The 26,127-nt window shown below is 43.7% G+C and overlaps 1 protein-coding gene across 1 annotated transcript; it reads left to right on the top strand.

Moving 5' to 3' along the window:
- The first annotated feature begins 238 nt into the window (after positions 1 to 238).
- On the top strand, positions 239 to 26,043 carry LOC122556871 (transmembrane emp24 domain-containing protein 9-like). The gene is made up of 5 exons (XM_087995499.1): positions 239 to 392; positions 14,853 to 14,953; positions 17,078 to 17,203; positions 20,741 to 20,887; positions 21,711 to 26,043. The coding sequence occupies exons 1-5, from the start codon at positions 254 to 256 to the stop codon at positions 21,858 to 21,860; spliced, it is 663 nt and encodes a 220-aa protein (XP_087851625.1). The 5' UTR covers positions 239 to 253; the 3' UTR covers positions 21,861 to 26,043.
- Positions 26,044 to 26,127: the final 84 nt, after the last annotated feature.

The raw sequence follows: 26,127 nt of genomic DNA, 5'->3' as shown, positions 1-26,127 counted from the left end.
CATGGCCTGCCCACCGGCTGCTGGCTGTACGCTTGCGCAATAGCCTCCAAGGCGGCGGGAGAGTAACCGGTCAGGCGCATGCGCACGACCTCCCTCACCGGCTGCCGGCTGCACGCTTGCGCACTGGTGTGCGAGGGGGGCGTGCGGCCGGTTGGACGCACGCGCACATCCTCCACCTGTCCAGCCGCGGCCGGTTGTGCGCAGGCGTGGTGAGGCGGGTGCTTGAGGGAAGGAGGTGGCGGTCAGGTGCAAGATGGCGGCGGGAGAGTGGGTGCGCGGTTTGACCGTGCTGCAGTTGGCGGCTACGTTATGTTCCGGCCTTTACTTCCACATAGGCGAGACCGAGAAGAAATGCTTCATCGAGGAGATACCCGACGAGACCATGGTCATCGGTAAGCGGAAAGGAGAGACTGTGCTCTCACACTGAGTCAGATTGACACGTTACTAGTCAGTCAGGGCCTGGCCTAGGGGCCTCACCCTGTCAGCAGTCCCTCAGATCCAACGGCAGGGAAATCATCTGCAGCCACTGCAAATCAGGGTTTCGTTCTGAAGGAAAGCCCCCGATTCATTAAATCTGCAGTCTCTCTCCTCTCCGCACAGATGCTGAGTTTTTAATTTCCCAGCGGTTTCTGATTCTGCCAGCTTTCCAAAGAAAGTGCTCAGGAGAGATTTACCAGGATGGGGTGGACAGAGTCAGAACTCGAGGGGCATGGATAGGTTCCTTTTTCCTCGGGTCGGGGAGTCCAGAACTAGAGGGCATAGGTTTAGGGTGAGAGGGGAAAGATATAAAAGGGACCTAAGGGGCAACTTTTTCATGCAGAGGGTGGTACGTGTGTGGAATGAGCTGCCAGAGGAAGTGATGGAGGCTGGTACAATTACAGCATTTAAAAGGCATTTGGATGGGTATATGAATAGGAAGGATTTGGAGGGATATGGACCGGGTGCTGGCAGGTTGGACTAGATTGGTTTGGGATATCTGGTCAGCTTGGATGGGTTGGACCGATGAGTGTTTCCATGCTGTACATCTCTATGATACGGGGCTATGCTCCCAGAACTTTCTTTGAAACTGCAAGCTTTTGGAGCCCCTGCCATTCCGTTGTATGACCTTTTGATCTTATAAATTCTGTGTCCCCATGTATTATCACTCACTATCTGCCTGAGCGGGCTGTGAAAGCTTGCGGTTTCAAATAAATCCTGTTGGACTGTAACCTGGTGTTGTGTGAATTTTGACTTTGTACAAGGATGTTGCCAGGGTTGGAGGGTTTGAACTACAGGGAGAGGCTGAATAGACATGGGCTGTTTTTCCTGAAGCGTCAGAGCCTGAGGGGTGACCTTGGCGATATTTATAAAATCACGAGGGGCATGTGTAGGGTGAGTAGTCAAGACTTTTTCCTGTGGTTCTGAGGAAGGGTCGCTGGACCTGAAACATTAACTCTGAGTTCTCTCCACAGATGTGCTGAACTTTTCCAGCAATTTCTGTTTCTGATGTACAATGATCTGCAGTTCTTTTTGTTTATTTTTCCCAGGTAAGGGAGTCATAATTAAAGGCCATAGCTTTAAGGTGAGAGGGCAAAGAATTAAAAGAGACCTATGGGAGAACTTTTTCATGCAGAGGTTGGTGCGTGTATAGAATGAGCTGTCAGAGAATGTGGTGGCAGCTGGTACATTACAGCATCTAAAAGGCATCCAAATAGGTACATGAATAGGAAAGGATAGAGAGATATGGCAAATGGGACTAAATTAATTTAGAATATCTGGTTGGCATGGGCGAGCTCGACCGAAGGGTCTGTTACCCTCCTGTGCATCTCTATGACTCCTGTTCCTGCCCTGACTCCACTTGCATGGAACAGTGGATGCTTGTTAATGCCAGGTGACAGGTTGAGCTTTCAAGGTCAGGTTGAGGAAGGGGGAGATTAGCTTTTATTCATTGTACAGTGATATTCTGAACCAAACCAGGATCTGTAATTGGGGAGGGGAATACTCAGCAGGTCTGACAGCAGAGTTAATATTTCGAATCCATTGCCCCTGGTTCAGACAAAATTCTGATTTTGAGCATCTGCAGTTCTTTCTGTAATTTGATCGTAAGGATTGGTGAGGTCATTAGGTTTCTGCATTGAACTTCCCTGAATGAGTTGCAGTATATTAATATTTTAAAAATAATTTTCCTGTAATAGTTCAGTTTGTAATTCGATGGACTGATATTATAGTGACAGTATCTGCATTGTTCCTTTTTTTTAAATGCATGAATGTTTTGGGGAGAGTAAACCACTCTTAAATAAAACAAGACACTTTGGGTGGGCCGGCTGGGAGTGTTTTTGAATTGTGGAATTGTGTGATGGGAGGAAGCAATTGGACAAGTCAACATGAGAGGAGGGATCTTGGTGTGGTTCTGGTAACCAAAGGAGTGGAATGGGTTTGTTTACAGCAATCAAAATGTACAGTTTTTTATCGAATCGCTACAGAGTGGGAACAGGCCCGTTGGCTCAACAAGTCCACACCGACCCTCTGAAGAGTAACCTACCCAGCCTGTTCCCCTACCTTATAGTCCTATATTTACCCCTGACTAATGCACCTAGTGTTACTCATCTCTGAATGCAATGGGCAATTTAGCATGTCAATTCACCTAACCTGAACATCTTTGGATGGTGGGAGGAAACCCACACAGACACGGGGTGAATGCGCAAACTCTACAGCCACAGTTGTCAGAAGTTGGAATAGAACCAGGTCCCTGGTTCTGTGAAGCAGCAGTGCTAACCACTAAAACACTGTGCTATCCTTTTTTATTGGTGAGTCTATATCCTTTCTCCGCTGGGTGACACTGAGTCTTTGAGGTCCGCTCAAATCATTCACTAAGACTCCTACACACAGTCGTACAGTCACTGAGATGTACAGCACTGAAACAGACCTTTCGGTTTAATTTGTCCATTCCGACCAGATATCCTAACCTAATCTAGTCCCATTTGCCAGCACCCGGCCCATATCCCTTTAAACCCTTCCTATTCATATACCCATCCAGATGCCTTTTAAATGCTGTAATTGTACCAGCCTCCACCACTTCCTCTTGCACCTCATTCCACACACACGCCACCCTCTGCATGAAAAAGTTGTCCCTTAAGTCCTTTTTAAGTCCCTCTCATCCTAAACTTATGCCCTCTACTTCTGGAGTCCCCTGCCCCAGGGAAAAGACTTTGCCTATTTACCCTACCTATGCTCCTCATGATTTTATAAACCTCTATAAGGTCACCCTTCAGCCTCTGACACTCCAGGGAAAACAGTTCTAGTCTGTTCAGTCTCTCCCTGTAACTAAAATCGTCCCAACTCTGGCAACATTCTTGTAGATATTTTCTTAACCCATTCAAGCTTCGCAACATTTTTCTGATAGGAGGGAGACCAGAATTGCAAGCAATATTCGAAAAGTGGCCCAACCAATGTCCTGTACAGCCATAACGTGACCTCCCAACTCCTCTCCTCAATACTGTGTGCAATAAAGGAAAGCATACCAAATGTCACCTTTACTATCCTATCTACCCTCAACTCCACTTTCAAGGAGCTGTGAATCTGCATTCCAAGGTCTCTTTGTTCAGCAACACCCACTAGGACCTTACCATTAAGTGTATAAGTCCTGCCCTGATTTGCCTTTGCAAAATGCAGCACCTCCCATTTATCTAATTTAAACTCTCATCTGCCACTCCTAAGCCCATTGGCTCATCTGGTCAAGATCCCATTGTACTCTGAGGTAACCTTCTTTGCTATCCACTGCACCTCCAATTTTGGTGTCATCTGCAAACTTATTAACTATACCTCCTATGCTCACATCCAAATCATTTATGTAAATGATGAAAAGCAGTGGATCCAGCACCGATCCTTGTGGCACACCACTGGTCACAGTCCTCCAGTTCTTTGGTGAAGATTAATCTTATGAAGTGGGCGGCACGGTGGCACAGTGGTTAGCACTGCTGCCTCGCAGCGCCAGAGATCCGGGTTCAATTCCCGCCTCAGGCGACTGACTGTGTGGAGTTTGCACATTCTCCCTGTGTCTGCGTGGGTTTCCTCCGGGTGCTCCGGTTTCCTCCCACAGGCCAAAGATGTGCAGGTCAGGTGAATTGGCCATGCTAAATTGCCCATAGTGTTAGGTAAGGGGTAAATGTAGGGGTAGGGGTATGGGTGGTTTGCGCTTCGGTGGGGCGGTGTGGACTTGTTGGGCCGAAGGGCCTGTTTCCACACTGTAAAGTAATCTAATCTAATCTAATCTATTCTAAAAAAGTATCACCGTATAATTATGGTTATCCTTTAAACTATGAGAAAGAGTGCAAAATCAGCTTTAGTCTCCAAATCATAAAGGATTGACGCCTGGAGTTGAAAGGGAAAAATCGTGCGTTTTATTGCTGTCATATGTGGACTAGAATGAGGGGAAAAATACTCAGATTCAAAGGACAGTAACTTGGGTATTTAGGATAGTACCTCTAATCTCCTACCTACTCCAGTCTGGGATTGCTAACTCTGGATGTATACCTGCAAGTTTCCTTCTGTGATTTCTTGTCTCCAACTGCCATGCTCGATAAAAGAGCCAGGTCCCCCATCTTCAGTAATTCTCTGACAAGTAAATTGAATCGAACGGAAGAAATGAGAGAGCAAACTTTTGATTTAATTTTCCCTTGGTTGATCACAGAGATCAATATTTAATTTCTGCAGAGTCCAGGAAAATCTTGAAGTGATGGCTCATCTATTTGAGTCATCAACTTCAGAATTAACTCCTCCTCTCTCTCTTGTCTGCATGTTTTTTTCCCCCCTTGCTTCCTTCCTGCACAATTCTGACTCTCCTTGTAGGCTTTCATGCTATTAACGTTGCAAATGTTTTTCCCTCTTTGCTTCAAAACTTCTCATTTTACTCCATTGATTCAAATGTGTTAATCATAACCCTTTTCAATTTAAGGACTTGAATATGTAACTTTGCTTGTATCTCTGTCATTCCAGTCCACCTTCTGTTTACCTTGCACCACTTAAATAGATTTGAACTAAGTCCTATAAGAAATCTGATATCCCCCCCAACTACTTTTTATTTGTTCAGCTTGGCATCATCCTCTGATTCAGCTGGGCTGCCTTGCATGAATCTCTTTAAACATCTGCAGCAAATACTGCTTCCAGCCCCTGCATTGTCATTTGAGGTCTCCTGAGGACCTTGATGTATTGAATACAGTTCAGTTGTCTTGACCCTTTTGTGTTCGTTTGCGTGATGACCCTTGATGACATCCACTTTAAATGGGATCAGCTTCCAAAACCCCTGCACCTAGTGTTACACAACCCTGAATGCTATGGGCAATTTAGCATGGTCAATTCTCCTCTAGCTTATCTCTCCACGCTTCAGGCTCTCTGCCTTTATTCCTGATTAAGGGCTTTTGCCTGAAACGTCGATTTTACAGCTCCTTGGATGCTGCCTGAACTGCTGTGCTCTTCCGGCACCACCAATCCAGAATCTGATTTCCAGCATCTGCAGTCATTGTTTTTACCTAGTTGATTTTAAACATACTGCGAATCCTCTTGCAAGGATGCCTGCGTTGAAGAAGTTTTCCTCCTCTCTCTACAAAAATCTCATGGCGTCCCTCTCCCATTGCAAATCCCAGGTCATTTCCTCTGCCCTGAAGCTCTTCAACCATGTCCTGAAACAAACTCTACCACAGCCACATTTGTTTCCTCAGTGCCTGCCTCTGTAACCAACACATCCTACACGGACTCTGGACCACCTTTATACCAGCAGAGTTTGGACCCCAACAGGACAAACAGTACAGACTAGCTCCTCTAGATTATCTCTCCACGCTTCAGGCTCTCTGCCTTTATTCCTGATGAAGGGCTTTTGCCCGAAATGTCGATTTTACTGCTCCTTGGATGGTGCCTGAACTGCTGTGCTCTTCCAGCACCACTAATCCAGAATCTGGTTTCCAGCATCTGCAGTCATTGTTTTTACCTCAGCTTCCAAAGTCCTGTGATGGCAGCCAACTCTCTTATTTTCCCAGTTCTCTTGATCCTTTGATTGCCTTTGTGTTGCTAATTGTTCAGAATCTTGTCTGTGGTTTCTTCCTGTCTAGTCCTTTGTAGCTGTACACTTTAGCTTCTGCCCCAAACTGTTTCCAAGCCAATCATGGTATGACACAAACCTAACCAGAATACTTGCAGAAATTATGTACATTTTGCATTTGAGCTGATCTTTCAGAATGTATCCTTTCCACCTCAAGGACTGCCTGCATTTATTTGTGTTGTACTGCCTACCCTTTTCTGTACCTCATTCCCATCACCCACATGGTTTTGTCAACTGCAGACATGACTCCAGTACTGTCTTTGCTAAACGTCTGCCCTCTTCCCCTGTTTGCTCTTAACTCATCCATAACCCTACTATATACTCTTATTTTAAAATACCAAGATTTGTTTCTGCAGAGTGGCAGGGTTAAGTTTGTCGCTGTTTTGAAATCTCACTGTACTTGCACCATTAGTTCTAACCTATGTTACTTAAACTCTGTAGTTTTCTTGTCCCTCTCCTTACTCGACTATTGACCTGAACCTCTACCCATCAAGGTTCTTTTTTATGGCAATTTTGCCTTTTGCCTCTCCACCTTGCTCTGAAAAATTTCAGAATTCACAGTTTGAAGCCTGTTTGTGGCTGGCTGCTCCAATTTTCCTTCTGTTAAAATTTATCTGGTTCACTGATGTCATTTTAGGGATGGAAATCTGCCATTCTTATCAGGTCTGGCCCATATGTGTTTTCGGAACCTGCAACGTGGTTGGCTTTTGACAGATGGTCTGTCCAACCACTCAGCTTGGGGATAGCTTGGGATGGGCAGCAGATTCTGAGCTTGTCACTAATGTCTACATCCTACGAAAGAATTTTTAACGATAGTGAAATTCATTGATGGGTACTTCACCCTGTGCCATTTAGCACTGTTACATGTTCATTAATATGCTGCCTTAACCCCTGCTTTAGATTTGTCCATGGCTCTTGCATTGGGAGATATGAATAAGACCATATTACTCATCCATTGGTCAATGTGCCTCTTTTTCCATATTTTAGAGCTGTAAATTGACTTTATCAATCTTCAGTGTTTGAGTTTGGATAAACTGGAAAAACTAACCCTTTTATCCTGTTTGCATTGAAAATACCGACTCTGGGATTTGTTTTCCTTTCCAAAGTGCATTAGAGTTAGGTGGACAAAAAGATACCTCAGCAAAGCTTTAAAGTTTGCTTTAATGTTTTATCGATAAAATTCTCTTTGTAAGATGGTGAAGGGAAAAATCAAAACTCTTGAAAAAAGCATTTGTAAGAGGGGAATGGAAGTCTTTACCATGAGTTTTGGCACTCCTTTAACCAGCCATTTTATTGGTCATCTGGAGATTACATTGTGTCTATGAAACATACTTGTGTGGTAGTGCTGATGGTGCTTCATTTTCACATCACTTTGCATTTTGCAAATTTGCAATGCATTAAAAAGAGAGACTTGTAAATTTTCTTGGCATCTTGGAACAAGTAGGCTTTCATCCATTTGTTAAGTTCTAATTTCCTGAAGTCCTTACACACTTAGTGGGCGGCACGGTGGCACAGTGGTTAGCACTGCTGCCTCACAGCGCCAGAGACCCGGGTTCAATTCCCGCCTCAGGCGACTGACTGTGTGGAGTTTGCACGTTCTCCCCGTGTCTGCATGGGTTTCCTCCGGGTGCTCCGGTTTCCTCCCACAATCCAAAGATGTGCAGGGTCAGGTGAATTGGCCGTACTAAATTGCCCGTAGTGTTAGATAAGGGGTAAATGTAGTGGTATGGGTGGGTTTCGCTTCAGCGGGTCGGTGTGGACTTGTTGGGCCGAAGGGCCTGTTTCCACACTGTAATCTAATCTAATCTAATCTAAAACTTGAAGCAACACTTACACACCAACTTCTGTGAACAAGCAAAATTTTATTAAGCACAGTACAGTACAAACTTTCTGGAGGAACTTTTAACATACACCTCGCAGGGCTTGCAGAGTTGTGTCAAAGCTCTCTCTGAACAAAGGAAACCCGGTCCTTCCTTTATACAAAATTTTTACATCACAGTTAGTGATGCCTACAAGACAACCCACAGTCACATGCCACTCAAGGCACAGTGCAGTGTCCACTTCATCCTCAAACAGTGTAATGCACATCATCCCTTAATGGTCAAATCTGTTGCAACTCGATTTTTTTTGTAACTATAGGGGAGTAGTCAAATTCCTATTGATTATTGATTTCTTATTGATTTCTGAATAGGGGATGAAAATGTAAATAGTAAGAGATGACAATGTAAATGGCTTCTGAATAACTAGGAAATGGCTTTCAATGCCAAAGAGATGGGAATGTGATTTCCTGACAATCTACCTGTAAGTCAGAGGCATACTACTCTAGCCTCAGGACATCCAATTTCCTGCAGGTCAGCAGAGCAATTTAACTCTTCAATAAAAATCCTCAGTGTGAGATATTAAAGTGTAATCACTGTAGTTTTCCAGGGGAGAACAGCAAGCACCCATAGTGTGATAACAACCAAATCCTTTAGTCAGATATTTATTTTGGTTTAGTCAAATCTCAACCAGGTGGTACATCTGTTACTAGGGGTGGCCATCTACTTTTCTCTTTCAGTGAGCCACTTCCTTTCATCACTTTTATCATGGTTCTGTAATCTGTTGATTTGGCATTTCCGTGCTGTGCAGAAATGAATGTTCCTGAGAGTGCATTTTGTTCTCAGTGCAGTCGCTGAAATCTTGCAAGTGTGGGGAAATCTTCTCACAAGGGTAAGAATTTCCAATGTTTGTAGAACTCTTTTCTAAAAAAAAAATCTTCAGGTTGTGCTGTTTATGAGAGTTGTAGATCTCCTCTATTAAACAGCGTGTTTGGCACTAAGTCTTGCAAAGTGTTATAGTTTGCAGTAACTGCATCAAAATTACAAACAGGACAATAAATGAATTCCTTTATGGCTCCTTATCAACTCTGGGTGCACATCCCATTTTTGCATACAGTATTTCCAAAAGCATGGTGCTCTTTTAGCCCAGTACTAAGGAAAGTAGTTATGCTTGCAGAAGACCTCTGCACACCCCTCGGCAGAGATGCAGGACTTATCAGAAGGAAAAATCAGGTACTCAGCTCTTCAGGCTTGTGGCAGATGAAACCACTGCCTGCTGTATCCAGAGCAGGAAGTTTTCAGTTTTGTTTCATGTCTGTGCCTAGTGATCTCCTGAACAATGAATTGCCTGGCTGCCTTTAATCGCTGCAGTCCATCAGGTGCAGGTACATTGACAATGCAGCTGGTAAGTGAGTGCCAGGATTTTGGTCTTATTTTGGTGAAGATGGTATTGCAGTTCCAAGTTTGGATGATGCATGGCTTATAAATAAACTTGAAGGTGTTGGTGCTCACATGCATCTGCTGCCCTTCTGCTGATGACCCATTCTGTCTTATGGCTATCCGGTTTATGGGCTGTGAAAAAGTGCGACAGGCAAGAGAGTGCAAATGCTGGGAGTTGAGCTCAAGTGTGAGAGGAGGCGGTGCTGTGTCTTGTTCTGGCCACTTCTGTAAGGGGCTACTTTGTGATCGAGGTGCTGCTGGTTAGATCTGAGTGAGTCTAGGTGAATAACACGTGAATAGGCAGCAGCAGCCAGATCTTAGACGCGACTGGCTCTGCTGTAAAGCAGGGTATGGCAAAGTCCAAGTGAGCAGTTGTGATAGGGGGCTTTCTAGGCAGGGGCACAGACAGATTTCTGTAGCTATGAGCGAGTTTCCAAGATGGCATGTTGCCTCCCTGGTGCCAGGGTCAAGGATGTTTCTGAACAGTTGCAACAAATTTTCAAAACACTGGAAGAGGTGATAGCCTAGTGATAGCATCCCTGGGCTGTTAATCCAGAGACCCAGATAATGTTCTGGGCACCCCGGCTCGAATAGTGGGATTTGAATTCAATTTTAAAAATTCTGGAACTAAGAGTCTAATCATGATCATGAATCCATTGTCGATTGTTGGGAACAAACCATCTGGTTCACTAATGTCCTTTAGGTAAGGAAACTGCCATCCTAACCACTGCCTGCATGTAACTCTAAATGTGACTGACTCTTAACCACCTCCCAGGCAATTAGGGCTGGGCAATAAATTGCCTCGCCAGGAGCACCCTCATCCTTTGAATGAATAAAGGAGAAAGAAACACATTGGTCTAATGACATAGGTTAAAAAAATGGATAAGGTCCTGCAGAGTTATATAGGGAGTTATCTGTACCCCTCATAATTTTCTAAATCTCTATAAGGTCACTCCTCAGTCTTCTATGCTCCAGGGACAAAATGTCCCAGCCTCTCCTTATCATCAAACCCTCCAGTCTTGGTAACATCCTTGTAAATCTTTTTTTTTACCCTTTCCAGTTTAGCAACACCCTTCCTATAGCAGGGCAACCAGAATTGTACACAGTACCCCAAATGTGGCCTTACCAATGTCTCACACAGTCGTAACATGACAACTCAACTCCTGTACTTAGTGCTCTGACTGACAGAAGCAAGCATGCCAAACACCAGCTTCACTACGCTGTATACCAGTGACTCCACTTTTAAAGAACTATGTATCTGTATCCTGGGGCCTCCCTGTTTGACAATATTTCCCAGGGCCTTACCATTAATTGTGTAAGTCCTGCCTTGGTTTGTCTTAACAAAACGCAACACTTCGCTTTTAAATAAATTAAACTCCATTTGCCATGCCTCAGCCCACTGGCCCCGTTCATCAAGATCCCATTGTACTCTTAGATCACCTTCTTCATTCTCCACTATACCACCAATTTTGGTGTCATCCGCAAACTTACTAACCATACCTTCCATATTCTCACACTAACTGCTTATACGAATGACAAACAGCAATGGACCCAGCATCAATCTTTGTGGCACACCACTGGTCACAGGCCTCCAGTCTGAACAACAAACCTGTTCTACCACTTTGTCTCCTACCATCCAGTCAATTTTGTATTCAATTGGCTAGCTCTTCCTGGATCCCATGAAACCTAATCTTAATGACCACCCTACCACGTGGAACCTTGTCAAAGGCCTTGCTAAAATCCATGTAGACCATGTCTACCACTCTGCCTTCATCAAACATCTTGGTCATCTCTTCAAAAAAACTCAATCAAGTTAGTGAGACATAATTTCCCATGCACAAAGCCATGTTAACTATCCCTAATCAGTCCTTGCCCCCTCTTTCAGAATCCCTCCAATTTACCCACTACTGATGTCAGGTTCAACTGTCTGTATTTCCCTGCTTTTCTTTGCAGCTTTTCTTAAATAATGGCACAGCATTAGCCACACCCCAGTCTTCCAGCACCTCACCAGTGGCTGTCAATGATACCAATATCTCCACTAGGGGCCCTACAGTTTCTTCCCTAGCTTCCCACAATGTCCTGGATACACTTCATCATAGAACATAACAGCGCAGTACAGGCCCTTCAGCCCTCGATGTTGCATCAGTCAGGTCCCAAAGATTTATCTACCTTTAAGAGACACTGACACGCAATATTCATTTAGGATCTCACACATCTCCTGTATTTCCACACATAAATAATCTCGTTAGTCTTCAAGGGACCCTCTCTCTCGTTTGTTACGACATGGGATAAATCCTCCTGCTTCATTTAAAACTAGCAACACTAAAAAGATTTATCCCGCGCAGTAATCTGTAAAAATGTGAATGGCCAAGAACTATTTAAAGTAAAAATTAATAACTTTATTTCTTAAAGTATAACAGAGAATAATTAACTAACCATTATTTACAATTTCTTCCTCTAACCCAACTTTTACTTTCCCTTCTATGATACTGGTCTGATAAAACTTCCAATTAAGATTTACAAAACCACCCTTCTTATCTCAAAACCAGGCAGTTTTTGTTCTTCTGTTCGCATCTTCCTATGTTGTCTTTTCTTTTTCTTAGGAACTTCTGAGTCACAGGTTACTGATCGAAAAGGTACCTTTTTAAGAGAGCTATTTTTTAGGTGGCCTGTTTACATGCTGAGCTTGGCAGTTCTCCTCCTCACCTGTTACAGTCATAGAGATGTACAGCACGGAAACAAAACCTTCAGTCCAACCCGTCCATGCCGACCAGATATCCCAACCCAATCTAGTCCCACCTGCCAGCACCCGACCCATATCCCTCCAAACCCTTCCTATTCATATATCCATCCAAATGACTTTTAAATGTAATTGTACCAGCCTCCACCACTTCCTCTGGTAGCTCATTCCATACACACACTACCCTCTGCGTGAAAAGTTGCCCCTTAGGTGTCTCTCATATCTCTCACCCTAAACCTATACCCTCTAGTTCTGGACTCCCCACCCCAGGGAAAAGACTTTGTCTATTTATCTTATCCATGCCCCTCATGATTTTGTAAACCTCTCTAAACTCACCGACGCTCCAAGGAAAACAGTCCCCGCCTGTTCAGCCTCTCCGTAGCTCAAATCCTCCAATCTTGGGAACATCCTTGTAAATCTTTTCTGAACCCTTTTCAGGTTTCACAACATCTTTCCGATAGGAAGGAGACCAGAATTGCATGCAATATTCCAATTTTCCCGGTCTTTTACCGCAGAGCATCGGATTGTGTCATTGGCTTTTAAGATTGTCAACATGCTCAATTCAAACTGGGTTGGAGTTTGATATTTTTGGGGTATAATTTAAACTGATTGGCCGAATTCGAATTTGTTTTTGTCTCCAGGCAACGAGCTAATCGTGTTGTTTGAGCAAGTGTTACGTTGTTGCCTCATTGAGAACACTTGGTGCTGTGTCCGGTAGTTCTGCTGCTTTAACTTCTTTTAAAGTATACCCAGATCTTCATAACAACTTACTCTTTTGCCATTAATATATGCACAGCTCTTTGGATTCTCCTTAACCTTATCTGCCAAAGCTACCTTGCCCCTCCACCTTGCCCCTCCACCTTGCCCCTCCACCTTGCCCCTCCACCTTGCCCTCTTCAATTCCCTTTTAAGTGTGCTCCTACACCCTCTAAACTCAAAGGATTTACTCAATCCCACTTATCTATATCTGACGTATATTTCCTTCTTTCTGTTCACCAGTGCCTCAATGCCTGCAGTCATTCGGTGTTTTCTACTCCTGCCAGCCTTGCTCTTCACACTAGTAAAGAACATATTGTTCCTTGAACACTTGTTATCTTGCTTTTGAAAGCGTCCACTTGCCAGATGTCCCTTTACCTGCAAACAGCCTCCCCCAATCATAAGAACTAGGAGCAGGGGTAGGCCGTCTGCCACTGAATAAGATCTTTTTGTGGACTCGGCTCCACTTAGCCACGTTTTCACCATATAGCTTAATTCCTTTATTTTTCTAAAAAAGTACCTATCTTAGCTTTAAAGCGATTACTGAAGTAGTGTCGACTACTTCCCTGTGGAAGGAATTCCACAGATTAACAACCTTCTCAGTTCAGGTCTAAACCTGCTTCCTCTAATCTTGAGGCCATGCCCTCTTGAGGAGAAAGTGAGGTCTGCAGGTGCTGGAATTCAGAGCTGAAAATGTGTTGCTGGAAAAGCGCAGCAGGTCAGGCAGCATCCAGGGAACAGGAGAATCGACGTTTCGGAGAAGGGCTTATGCCCGAAACGTCGATTCTCCTGTTCCCTGGATGCAGCCTGACCTGCTGCGCTTTTCCAGCAACACATTTTCAGCCATGCCCTCTTGTCCTAGTCTCACCTAGCAGTGGAAACATCCTCTCTATTTCTACTTTATCTATTCCTTTCATCGTTTTATATGTTTCTATAAGATCCCCTCCCCTCATTCTTCTAAATTCCAATGAATATAATCCCAATCTATTCAGCCTCTCCTCATAAGCCAACTCCCTCAATTCAGGAATCAACCTAGTGAACCTCCTCTGCACCCCCTCCAGTGCCAGTACAGGTAGACAACCCTTCATCTGAAATCCAAAAAGCTCCAAAATCCAGAGGTTTTTTTTGTGAAGTTTATATCTCCTTAACAAGGTTGTTTGGCACCCAACTCCACACCCATTTGATGCATGTCACTCAGATGGGATGTGGAGGAGGGTGTGGCCCAGCACTGGCAGGCCTCAATTCTGTCTCAAGGCCTGTTACTCAGTGAGTCTACTGTTCGGTAAGATTTTTTAAAAAATTTCACCGTTGAGCTGTCACTAATTCCGAAATTCTGAATTCCGAAAGCCAGCTGGTCCCGAGCATTTTGGATAAATGATTGTATACCTTTACGTCCTTCCTTAAGTAAGGAGACCAAATCTGTACACAGTACTCCAGGTGTGGCCTCACCAGCACCTTGGACTGCTCTAACATAACCTCTCTGCGTTTAAACTCAATCCCTTTGGCAACGAAGGGCAAAATTCCATTTGCCTTCCTAATTACCTGTTGTACCTGCAGACCAACCTTTTGTGATTCATGCATAAGGGCACCAAGGTCCCTCTGCACAGCAGCATGCTGCAACTTTTTACCATTCAAGTAATAATCTATTTTGCTGTTACTCCAGCTTTTTAACTGTTTACACCAGTAAAGAGAAAGTGAGGACTGCAGATGTTGGAGATCAGATTCGAGAGTGTAGTGCTGGGAAAGCACAGCAGGTCAGGCAGCATCCAAGGAGCAGGAGAATTGACTTTTCGGCCATAAACCCTTCATCAGGCCCTACACCAGTAAGGTCATGACTTGAAACTCTGTTTCTCACTTCATAGTGCTACCAGACTTGCTGAGTTTCGCCTGCACTTGCCATTTCTGTTTAAGCAAGGTACACTGTTTTGGATCTTGGTTTCTTCTCCTGTTCTATCTGACAAGCTGCTGCCCATTGACCAACGGTAACCTAGAATGAATGGAACTAATCAGTTTCTGTTGTTTGTAGGTAATTATAAAACTCTGATGTATGACAAACAGAGGGAGGAGTACCTGCCTTCTCCTCCAGGACTAGGAATGTTTGTAGAGGTGAAGGATCCTGATGAAAAGGTATGACATATTCAAGATCAGAGAACCAAGCCTGTTTATTTGCTCGCTTCAAGTGCACTATCTAATTATTTTAAGACTTTATTTCCAAGCTAAGTCACTTTTTAAATTAATATTTTGCTTGTGTAAACAATGATGTTGGGAAATTATGTATTTTGTACCTAATTTAATTCAAAGTTATGTTTGATTCAGCATAAAACTGGAGGAAGGTTTCTGTTTGCTATATTACTTCTGTAAGTAGAGGCATAACCAACTGCCTTAATATCCCCATGATGGTTATTGTTCCTGTGGATAGTATGGTATAATTTTCACACTGGCATACCACAGGTGAAATTGTTGAAAAGAATACCTGTGTGAGCATTACCTTTCCTGAACTCCCAAATGTCAACATCATACCAGTGACCAGAAATGTAACCGCATTCAATGTGTAAACACTCTATAAGAGAAGGACAGAGTCTGGGAGCTCTGCAGAGCGTGTCCACTAACTAAAGGCAGAGAACAGAAGAGAGATGGAATGCTCCTCACTTGCCCATACACATGCAACTTCAGCAACACAAGTTCAACGCTATCCAAGGTTGTTTTGGTACTTGATCCACCACTTTATAAACTTTCCGTGACCGTCAGCGCACAATGGCAGCCATGTGCAGCATATAAGAAAGGCCTTGTAGCAATTCATCAATGCCTTAAGTCCCAGAGCTGGCAGTCATGGTCGCAGCTTAAAAAATAACATGTCCGTTTAAAACAGGGGCGGCAAGGTGGCACAGTGGTTAGCACTGTTGCCTCACAGTGCCAGAGATCCGGGTTCAATTCCCGCCTCAGGCGACTGATTGATTGTGTGGAGTCTACCTAGACTACCAAAAGGCCTTTGATAAGGTGCCACATGGGAGGCTGCTGAGCAAGGTGAGGGCCTATGTTGTTCGAGGTGAACTACTGGTATGGATTGAGGATTGGCTGTCTGACAGAAGGTAGAGAGTTTGGATAAAAGGTTCTTTTTCAGAATGGCAGCCGGTGACAAGCGGTGTCCCGCAGGGTTCAGTGTTGGGGCCGCAGCTGTTCACGTTATATATTAATGATCTGGATGAAGGGACTGGGGGCATTCTAGCGAAGTTTGCCGATGATACAAAGTTAGGTGGACAGGCAGGTAGTACTGAGGAAGTGGGGAGGCTGCAGAAGGATTTAGACAGTTTGGGAGAGTGGTGCAGGAAATGGCTGATGGAATTCAACGTGAGCAAATGCGAGGTATTGCACTTTGGAAAAAAGAATACAAGCATGGACTACTTTCTAAACAGTGAGAAAATTCATAAAGCCAAAGTACAAAGGGATCTGGGAGTGCTAGTTGAGGACTCTCTAAAGGTAAACATGCAGGTTGAGTCCATGATTAAGAAAGCGAATGCAATGTTGTCATTTATCTCAAGAGGGTTGGAATATAAAAGCAGTGATGTGGTACTGAGACTTTATAAAGCTGTGGTTCGGCCCCATTTGGAGTACTGTGTCCAGTTTTGGTCCCCACACCTCAGGAGGGACATACTGGCACTGGAACGTGTCCAGCGGAGATTCACACGGATGATCCCTGGAATGGTAGGTCTTAACATATGAGGAACGGCTGAGGATCCTGGGATTGTACTCATTGGAGTTTAGAAGATTAAGGGGAGATCTAATAGAAACTTACAAGATAATACATGGCTTGGAGAGGGTGGATGCTAGGAAATTGTTTCCGTTCGGTGAGGAGACTAGGACCCGTGGGCACAGCCTTAGAGTTAGAGGGGGTAAATTCAGAACCGAAATGCGGAGACATTTCTTCAGCCAGAGAGTGGTGGGCCTGTGGAATTCATTGCCGCAGACTACAGTGGAGGCCGGGACGCTAAATGTCTTCAAGGCAGAGATTGATAAATTCTTGATGTCACAAGGAATCAAGGGCTACGGGGAGAATGCGGGTAAGTGGAGTTGAAATGCCCATCAGCCATGATTGAATGGTGGAGTGGACTTAATGGGCCGAATGGCCTTATGGCCTTATAGTCTTATATGTCAAGATTAGAATAACGTACAGATTAGAGGTATAAAAAGAGAAGAGTATAGGTAACATCAAATACATAACTAATGCTTTCATGTCTCCCTTTTGTTGTGTAGGTCATTCTATCAAGGCAGTATGCTTCTGAGGGAAGATTTACATTTACCTCCCATATTCCTGGAGAGCACCAGATTTGTCTACACTCCAATTCCACCAAACTCTCACTCTTTGCATCAGGAATGCTGGTAAGGAAATAATTTATTAGCGTAAAGCAGTATCTTTGGGAACGAAGCATAAAATTAGTCATGACTATTGATTGTGAAAACTTTGCTATGAATTTACAATGCAGAAAGTACTTATTTGACCCAACTGGTCTATGCTGAGCCTCCCTCTGTTTTGAGGAGAAAGTGAGGTCTGCAGATGCTGGAGATCAGAGCTGGAAATGTGTTGCTGGAAAAGCGCAGCAGGTCAGGCAGCATCCAGGGAACAGGAGAATCGACGTTTCGGGCATTAGCCCTTCTTCAGGAATGAGGAAAGTTTGTCCAGCAGGCTAAGATAAAAGGTAGGGAGGAGGGACTTGGGGGAGGGGCGTCGGAAATGTGATAGGTGGAAAGAGGTCAAGGTGAGGGTGATAGGTCAAACTGGGGTGGGGGCGGACAGGTCGGGAAGAAGATTGCAGGTTAGGAAGGTGGTGCTGAATTCGATGGATTTGACTGAGACAGGGTGGGGGGAGGGGAAATGAGGAAACTGGTGAAATCCGAGTTCATCCCTTGTGGTTGGAGGGTTCTTAGGCGGAAGATGAGGCGTTCTTCCTCCAACCGTCGTTTTGTTGTGGTCTGATGATGGAGGAGTCCAAAGACCTGCATATCCTTGGTGGAATGGGAGGGGGAATTGAAATGTTGAGCTACAGGGTGGTTGGGTTGGTTGGTCCCGGGTGTCCCAGAGGTGTTCTCTGAAACGCTCCGCAAGTAGCCGGCCTGTCTCCCCAATATAGAGGAGGCCACATCGGGTCCCTCCCCTCTCCTATCAGCATTCCGTAAAGACCACTCCCTCCGTGACTCCCTCGTCAGATCCACACCCCCCACCAACCCAACCTCCACTCCCGGCACCTTCCCCTGCAACCGCAGGAGGTGCAAGACTTGCGCCCACACCTCCACCCTCACCTCCCTCCAAGGCCCCAAAGGAAACTTCCATATCCGCCACAGATTCACCTGCACCTCCACACGCATCATCTATTGCATCCTCTGCACCCGATGTGGCCTCCTCTATATTGGGGAGACAGGCCGGCTACTTGCGGAGCGTTTCAGAGAACACCTCTGGGACACCCGGACCAACCAACCCAACCACCCTGTAGCTCAACATTTCAATTCCCCCTCCCACTCCACCAAGGATATGCAGGTCTTTGGACTCCTCCATCGACCGACCACAACAAAACGACGGTTGGAGGAAGAACGCCTCATCTTCCGCCTAGGAACCCTCCAACCACAAGGGATGAACTCGGATTTCACCAGTTTCCTCATTTCCCCTCCCCCCACCCTGTCTCAGTCAAATCCATCGAATTCAGCACCACCTTCCTAACCTGCAATCTTCTTCCCGACCTGTCCGCCCCCACCCCAGTCTGACCTATCACCCTCACCTTGACCTCTTTCCACCTATCACATTTCTGACGCCCCTCCCCCAAGTCCCTCCTCCCTACCTTCTATCTTAGCCTGCTGGACAAACTTTCCTCATTCCTGAAGAAGGGCTTATGCCCGAAACATCGATTCTCCTGTTCCCTGGATGCTGCCTGACCTGCTGCGCTTTTCCAGCAACACATTTCCAGCTCCCTCTGTTTTGAGTTGGGGAGGCAATGGTCTCATGGTATTATGGCTGCACTGTTAATCCAGAGAGCTAGGTAATTAGAATTAGAATCCCTCCAGTGTGGGAACAGGCCCTTCGGCCCAACAAGTCCACACCAATCGCTGTGAAAAGTAACCCACCCAGACCCATTCCCCCACCCTATATTTACCTCTGACTCATAACCCCATCCCATGAATGAATTAAAAAAAAAGTCCTCTGATCCTATTGACCAAGTGCAGTTTCTCATAACTTCATGGGTAAACCCTAATGGGTTTATTTGTGACTACCTTATATTATGGAACTTAGTTTTGTAACTTCTTACAAATGGAATCAACTTTTCTACAATTACTAGATTAAACCAAATTACAATTTCATCATCTTTTAGGTTATGGCTTAGACTTTTAAAGTGAAAAGGGCCTCAGTCTGTTTAGTCTTCCCTGACAGATACGACCGTGGGCAAAGGTCTGACAGATGGAATTCAATGTTAATGAGTTTTGAGAAGATGTTAATAAATGTGAAGTCATCCACTTTGGTAGGAAATACAGTAATGAGGAGTATTATTTGAATGGTAAAAAGTTGCAGCAAGCTGCTGTGCAGAGGGACCTTGGGAATTTTGTCTTTCATTGCCAAAGGGATTGATTTTAAAAGCAGGGAGGTTGTGTAGGGTGCTGGTGAGGCCACATTTGGAGTACTGTGTGCAGTTTTGATCTCCTTACCTGAGAAAGGATGTACTGGCACTGGAGGGGTTGTAGAGGAGGTTCACTAGGTTGATTCCGGAGTTGAGGGGGTTGGCTTATGAAGAGAGACTGAGTAAACTGGGATTATATTCATTGTAATTTAGAAGATTGAGGGAGGATCTTATGGAAACATATAAAATTATGAAGGGAATCGATAAGATAGGCGTAGAGAGGATGTTTCCACTGGCAGGTGAAACTAGGGCAAGAGGGAATAGCCTCAAAATCAAGGGGAGCAGATTTAGGACTGAATTGAGAAGGAACTTATTCACCCAGAAGGTTGTGAATCTGCAGAATTCTTTGCTCAGTGAAGTAGTTGACCCTACTTCAGTAAATGTTTTTAAAGCTATGGTAGAACAATGAAGGAATTCAAGGTTACGGGTGAGAGGGCAGGTAAATGGAGCTGAGGCCACGAAAAGTTCAGCCATGACCTTATTGAATGGGGAAGCAGGCTCGAGGGGCCAGATCGCCGCCTACTGCTCCTAGTTCTTATTTCTAAGATCCCAACGAATATGTTACTGTTAACTTTAATTTTAGTTCTGTATCATTCACCTCATCCTCAATATTTGGATTTCCTGAAGTGGGCTGGAGTTGGATAATATGTTTTTACTTCAGATGCATTGCATTCAAAAGTCTTCCACAGGGAGGATAGAGAGGCTGTTGAACCCTCTGGGTATGAAAATATGGAAGTATTTTGGTGACCATATTTGATTGCCAGATAAGCTACTTTGAAATGTTGTCCAACAGCTCCATGCTTCCTGCAATTCACAATTTAGCTATTGAAAAAAAATTAAAGTTCTTTGTTTTAAGATGTTTGCCCAAGATATGAAATGTTTCTTATGGTTTTGTTTTTAACTTAGTGAGAAGAGAAAGGAAAAGGAAAATAAATCAGACTGATGATCTTAAATGGACCTGGGTTTGTTTGACTAGAACTTCACATTAGTATTGAATATTTCAAAGTCTTTTTATGTTATATTTCAGCTGTCCTTTTTTTTTTGTCAGTGTAACTCTAGCCTTCTAGCACACCCCTTTTTAATCCCAATCCATTGTTTAGTAAGTAAAGGAGCATTGAAATGTAGCCTTGTGGTCCTAAATGTCTGTCTCAATACCTTTATTTTAATGATGTTAACTCAAGTCAATCAGGATGCTGCCAGTTTTAGTTGAGTACATAAGTTATTGCGCACCGAGTAATTAATTTTCTCTCTGCAGCGGGTTCACTTGGACATCCAAGTTGGTGAACATGCCAATGATTACGTTGAGATTGCAGCGAAGGACAAACTGTCAGAGCTCCAACTTCGTGTCAGACAACTCATTGAACAGGTGGAACAAATCCAGAAAGAGCAGAACTACCAGCGGGTGAGTGAGGAGAGAGAGGAGGATGACTAGGGCTTACCTGTTTGTGTAGGTGGGAGGTAAGGACATAGCTTTTTGGATAAATGATGGGTGGGAATGTAATTACTGAAGGGAAGGAAAGGAATGACCAAAATAGAAAGTGAGAGAATTACTGTGAGGAAGAGGGTGGGAACTTAAGGGTTAGTAGGTAAGTAAGAAACCAAGCAGGTGTACATGGGTTAAATGCTGCAGTAAAACTCATTGGAAAAGTAGAGTGTCAATAGGTTTAGCTTAGTACTACACTATACTGTTTGAAATTGTTCATATGGGGCTCAGAAGCATTTGATTACTGTTAACTGCTTTTGATCATCATAGAATCCCTAAGGTGTGGAAACAGGCCACAATCGAGCCCACTGAAGAGCATCCCACCCAGACCCAACCCCTCTACCCTATCCCAGTAACCCTGTATTTCCCCTGGCTAATCCACCTAGCACACACATCAATGGACACTATGAGCATGGTCAGTCCAGCTAAGGTGCCCATTTTTGGACTGTGGGAAGAAACCGGAGCACACAGAGGAAACCCATGCGGACCTGGGGAGAATGTGCAAACTCCACACAGACAGTCGTCAGAGGGTGGAATTGAACCCTGGCCCCTGGCACGGTGCTAACCACTGAGCCACCGTGCTGTATTGTTTAACAAAATATTCAAAATATCTAACAAAAACAAACTCAGCAGGTCTGGCAGGGTCTGTGGAAATAAAGCAGAGAAAGTCAATTATGCAACTTGGTACAATGCAAGACTGCTGCAAGGTACATGAGTATCCTCAACATTTTTTCTGTTCCAGTATCGTGAGGAGCGCTTCCGAGTAACCAGTGAGAGCACCAATCAGCGAGTCCTGTGGTGGTCCATCGTGCAAACACTGATCCTCATTCTGACTGGCATCTGGCAGATGAGGCACCTGAAAAGCTTCTTTGAGGCCAAGAAACTGGTATAGGCCGTGATCACAATGACCTGGGTTCAATTGGTTTAAAAACAGAGGAGGCTGATTAGCCAAAAGCACGTTTTCAATTACGCAATTCAAGCCCTGGGCTTGTCGGATTTTATCCAATTTCTTCCCCTTTCCCAACTTCTGTGATATGCAGTGCTTCCTACAAAACAGTGGCTGTAAAGTGCTTTGGGGTATCCTGAGATTTTCAAAGATCCTATATGAATGCAAGTTTTTCTTTCCAAATGGAGATTATAAAGTAATGGATAGTCTGTTTGCCAGGTGTGATTTTGGAAAGGTGCCCTGACTGATAAAAAGGCAACTCTTTCCAATTTGAGTTGACTGCTTTGTTGCCTCTTTGACCCCAGTATCTTGTTAAAGCCATTGTCAATCAATTCTCTTTTCATCACACCAAAGCTCTGAAAGCTTCAGTACGAGAGTATTCAAAGTGGAGTTAGGCAGTATTTAAGCACGCTAAGGTCTGTATTCCTTGCCTGATCTATAGTTGAGCTGTTTAAAAATCCATTCTCTAATATTAGTTTTTGAAACGAAGTACCCAACAATGTCCTGTGAACTTCTCTCCAAGGTTTAATTAGTCCAGCTTTTATGTGACCTTTTTTGATTTGAGCCATCCTTAAGTGTGCAGGGCAGCCTTGACATGGCTGGCTGTGATCATGGAGGTATGAGTAATGCTTTACTGTGTTTTCAGACTTGGTTGTAAGGATAGGCGAAACAAGAGTTAATTATTTATACATCTCTGGTTGTAACTGAGTGACTCTGACTTTGGGAGGGCAACACTGCAGAGCAACTAAGTGCTCTGATTTTCTTGTAATGTTCTCGGCACTATAATTTATTGGCCGCCATTTGTTGTGATCAGAAGCATTGGGTTTGGTCATATCAGTTATTGCAGGAGCAGGATGTAGGAATCGCTGTTTACATGTTACTGTAGGGTTTGGGGCAGGATGGTGTCCTGTTTCAATTTGGTTATAAGAAGGTTGGTGTTCCATTTGTGCAGCTGCTCCTGATCCTTGAATGTTTGGAGGCAGTTGTAAATATTTGTACCATGATTCTGCTGAGTCTCTTGTTATTGACTGCCACATTGACTACATCCAAATTGTTATTATTTTTAAAGTTTTGAACTTTGCTGCTTTTTGTGGATGGACAGATATTGGGTGGAAATTTAATTACATAATCAGGGCTTTTTGTTTCTCTCTCTCCTCATTTCTATTCGCGTAGGAAAATGAGTGTGGCCATTGCTATGTTCCACTGTTGGCAACAGTACAGTTTGGGCTTGACCCGATAGGATTGCATTCACTAAGTTTTGCAGTTGAAGAAACTGCTGTGATACCAGAGTCCAGGTCTGTTCATATTAATCTAGTAGACCGAAGTACTACTTATAATGTAGGCCATCCTTCTGAGTTTGAGTGTTATAAACTTTAGGACACCTCATTCTTGAACTGCTGGAAGGGAAAGCCAAGTTGATTGCTTTATTCAGAGATCCGGTCTTGCCCGTTCAGTCATCGATATTGGAAGTTTGGACATTTATGATTCACTGCTGCCAGCAACTTGGTGACTTGTCGGTGGGTTGTTCAAGGCAGAATAATGGCTCTCCACATGGAAACTGCTGTAAAAGCTGAGGCCATTGTCCCGTCTTCAACAGGCAGTATCTCCATTTGCTGCTTCCAACACACATGCTATGCTTATTGTTTGCTAAATCATGCTAATCTAATTACAGCTGACTACTTCGGCTCTCTTCTTTTGATTGAACTGTTCCCCACTGTTTGAACCTTGTCATCAAGAGTACTGATGTTGGAAAAGGCTTGAATGATAATTAGATGTGATTCCTTCTCTTTCAAGGCAATAACCTGTCACACACTATTTCCCCTGGAAGTCAATTCCCTTGCTTGGGAATCCCTCTTTCTGGAAAAATAACACACAAGATGGGCAAATTGATTCCTATTAATCCAGTCAACTAAGGTCTACTCACCCCGGGATTTTTATGCCTCCTATTGTGTCGATATGCACCAATTCAGAGGCACCATTTCTCTACAGTTCTCCAGTTCATGTTGTTAAGATTAACAGTCCTAGTTTTCTCAACGTGAGGTAGGAATCAGAATTGCGTGATGAAAAGGCTTCATTTCAGATGTCTGGCTCGGTCTGAAAACCTGGTTGGTTTACTGACGACTTTGACCAAGCCATCTGATTGGAAAGTGGGTTGTTATGTAGCAGTCTTTATGCTAACTAATCTCCCAGAGAAGATGTTTTTGTGCTTTGACATTTCACACATGTTCTTTTCGAAAGGATATGTAGAGGAGCTGTGTGGATTGTGGAGTGTATACTAAATGGGCACTGTTACACTAAAGGACAAGGATATAGGTTCTTTAATCCATTACCTGTACCACTGATACCTTTTTTTTGTGAGAGATTTCCTTAAAAATAACAGCACACCTTTTGTGCTGTTCTGGGTGTAGTGCACACAAAGCTGAAGTGCATGGGGAGTGAGTGTGTGATGCTCACTAACCCATCAGTTTAAACTGTTGAGTATGTTAATCTGTCCATTTTTGAACGTGGTTGAAGATGACTGTTGCAAATAGGTAATTGGCCTTGGATACGAAGGTGAAGACTGATATATGTTGTATGATTGCCCCAGAACCAATTCACTGATTTCTATCATTGTTGAAAAAATAAATAGTGCCTCAATGTAAATTTCTGCCTGTTTTCTTCACATTAACATTCTCCCTTCTTTTCTTCCATCCTCTTAATTTCTTTCTTCTTTTGGAACTTGGTGCATTTTATGTAGAGATTATGTTGCTTAATGAGATTTGTTTTCTTGTATTTTGCAGTAATTGTCATGTACAAGTTCCTGGACCATTTTTCAGAAGTTCTCATTTTTGAAATAAACTATTTCCACCTTTTTTTAAAAAAAAGTTTCTTATTTCTCATGCTGGCTGCCTCTGAAATAGGCATAATTTGCATTTCAGAAAACAAAATGTTTGGTTTGATAAATATTTACGTGTGGTAAATCAAAATTACATTGTAGCTGAATGATTCAGTTAAACTACACTGTCAGTTGTTATAGCATCATACAGTAGTCCATGCCCAACATAATCCTGCCTGCTCCTGGCCCATATCCCTCCAAACACTTATTCATGTATCTATCCAAATGTCTTTTTAATGTTGCCATTGTGCTTGCATCTATCACTTCCTCAGGAAGTTCATTCCAACTTCTGCATAAAAATGTGTCTTTTATATCTTTTTAAAATCTTTCTCCTCTCACCTTAAAAATGTGCCCCCTGGTCTCTGAAATCCCCCATCCTGGGGAAACGACAATTACCATTAACTCTATCTATACCTCTCATGATTTTCTAAACTTCTGCAACGCCTATCAACCCCCTATGCTCCAGTGAAAAATATCCCAGCTCTATCCAGTCTTCCTTCCTAACTCAAACCTTCCATACATGGGCAGCATCCCCTCAGCACATTCTGCATAAAAATGCTGAGATACCAAATCATATGAACCATGCACTCTAGATCAGAGCTCTCATCTGAGGGGAGCTCACTGACCAAACTGGGATGTGGAGTGAGGCTTTGGACAAGGAAGTGGGGGTAAATGTGCAGGAGAGGAAAGGAGGGAACATTACAATTTTTAACTCGGCCAACAATCAATCTCTGCAGCTGGATGTTGCGACAGGATTTGTGTCAGCCTTAAGCTTCTCAAGTAAATAGCTTTCTAAGACTTGCTGTTCCAATTGATTCATGAGGAAAGACAATTCATTTGATGCTGCGGGGAGCATTGGGGACCTGTGGAACCTTGGGGCGGGTGCTGAATAGAAAACTGGGAGGAATGAAAAGCTGTGACTGTCCAATTTAAAGCAATAAATTATTTGATTTCAATACACTGGATTTGAACAATTCGGTTCGATTGTGGATAATGTTCTGCTTTCATTTATGTTTGGCTGAGGAATTTTCTACAACAGTCGGACCGAGATGAACGTGTGAAAATTGTCTGGACCTCTGTAGCTGACTGCACTCTTTATTTAGATGTCTGGTCAGTGTTTAAATTCCATACTCTGAATTGCTGTATCTGATTACTTTCTCTAAAAAAAAAGCAAGAAGATGGATTTGTAAATCATTTTTAAATTGATTTTATTTTTCACTTCAAAGCTTTAATAAACGTGTTCATATATCCATTCTTTATTGTTCTCTTTGTTCCTGTAGAGTCCAGTTTTTTTTTAACTGTGGTCCAGCATGTTAGCTTACTAGAGCAGTCTAGAAA

The sequence above is a fragment of the Chiloscyllium plagiosum genome, unplaced genomic scaffold (genome assembly GCF_037043375.1).
Source record: "Chiloscyllium plagiosum isolate Xiang-an unplaced genomic scaffold, Cpla_swu_hap1 HiC_scaffold_16, whole genome shotgun sequence".
NCBI classification, from domain to species: Eukaryota; Metazoa; Chordata; class Chondrichthyes; order Orectolobiformes; family Hemiscylliidae; genus Chiloscyllium; species Chiloscyllium plagiosum.
Note: the sequence above shows the minus strand (reverse complement) of the source record. Positions and strands in the feature narration are given on the sequence as shown.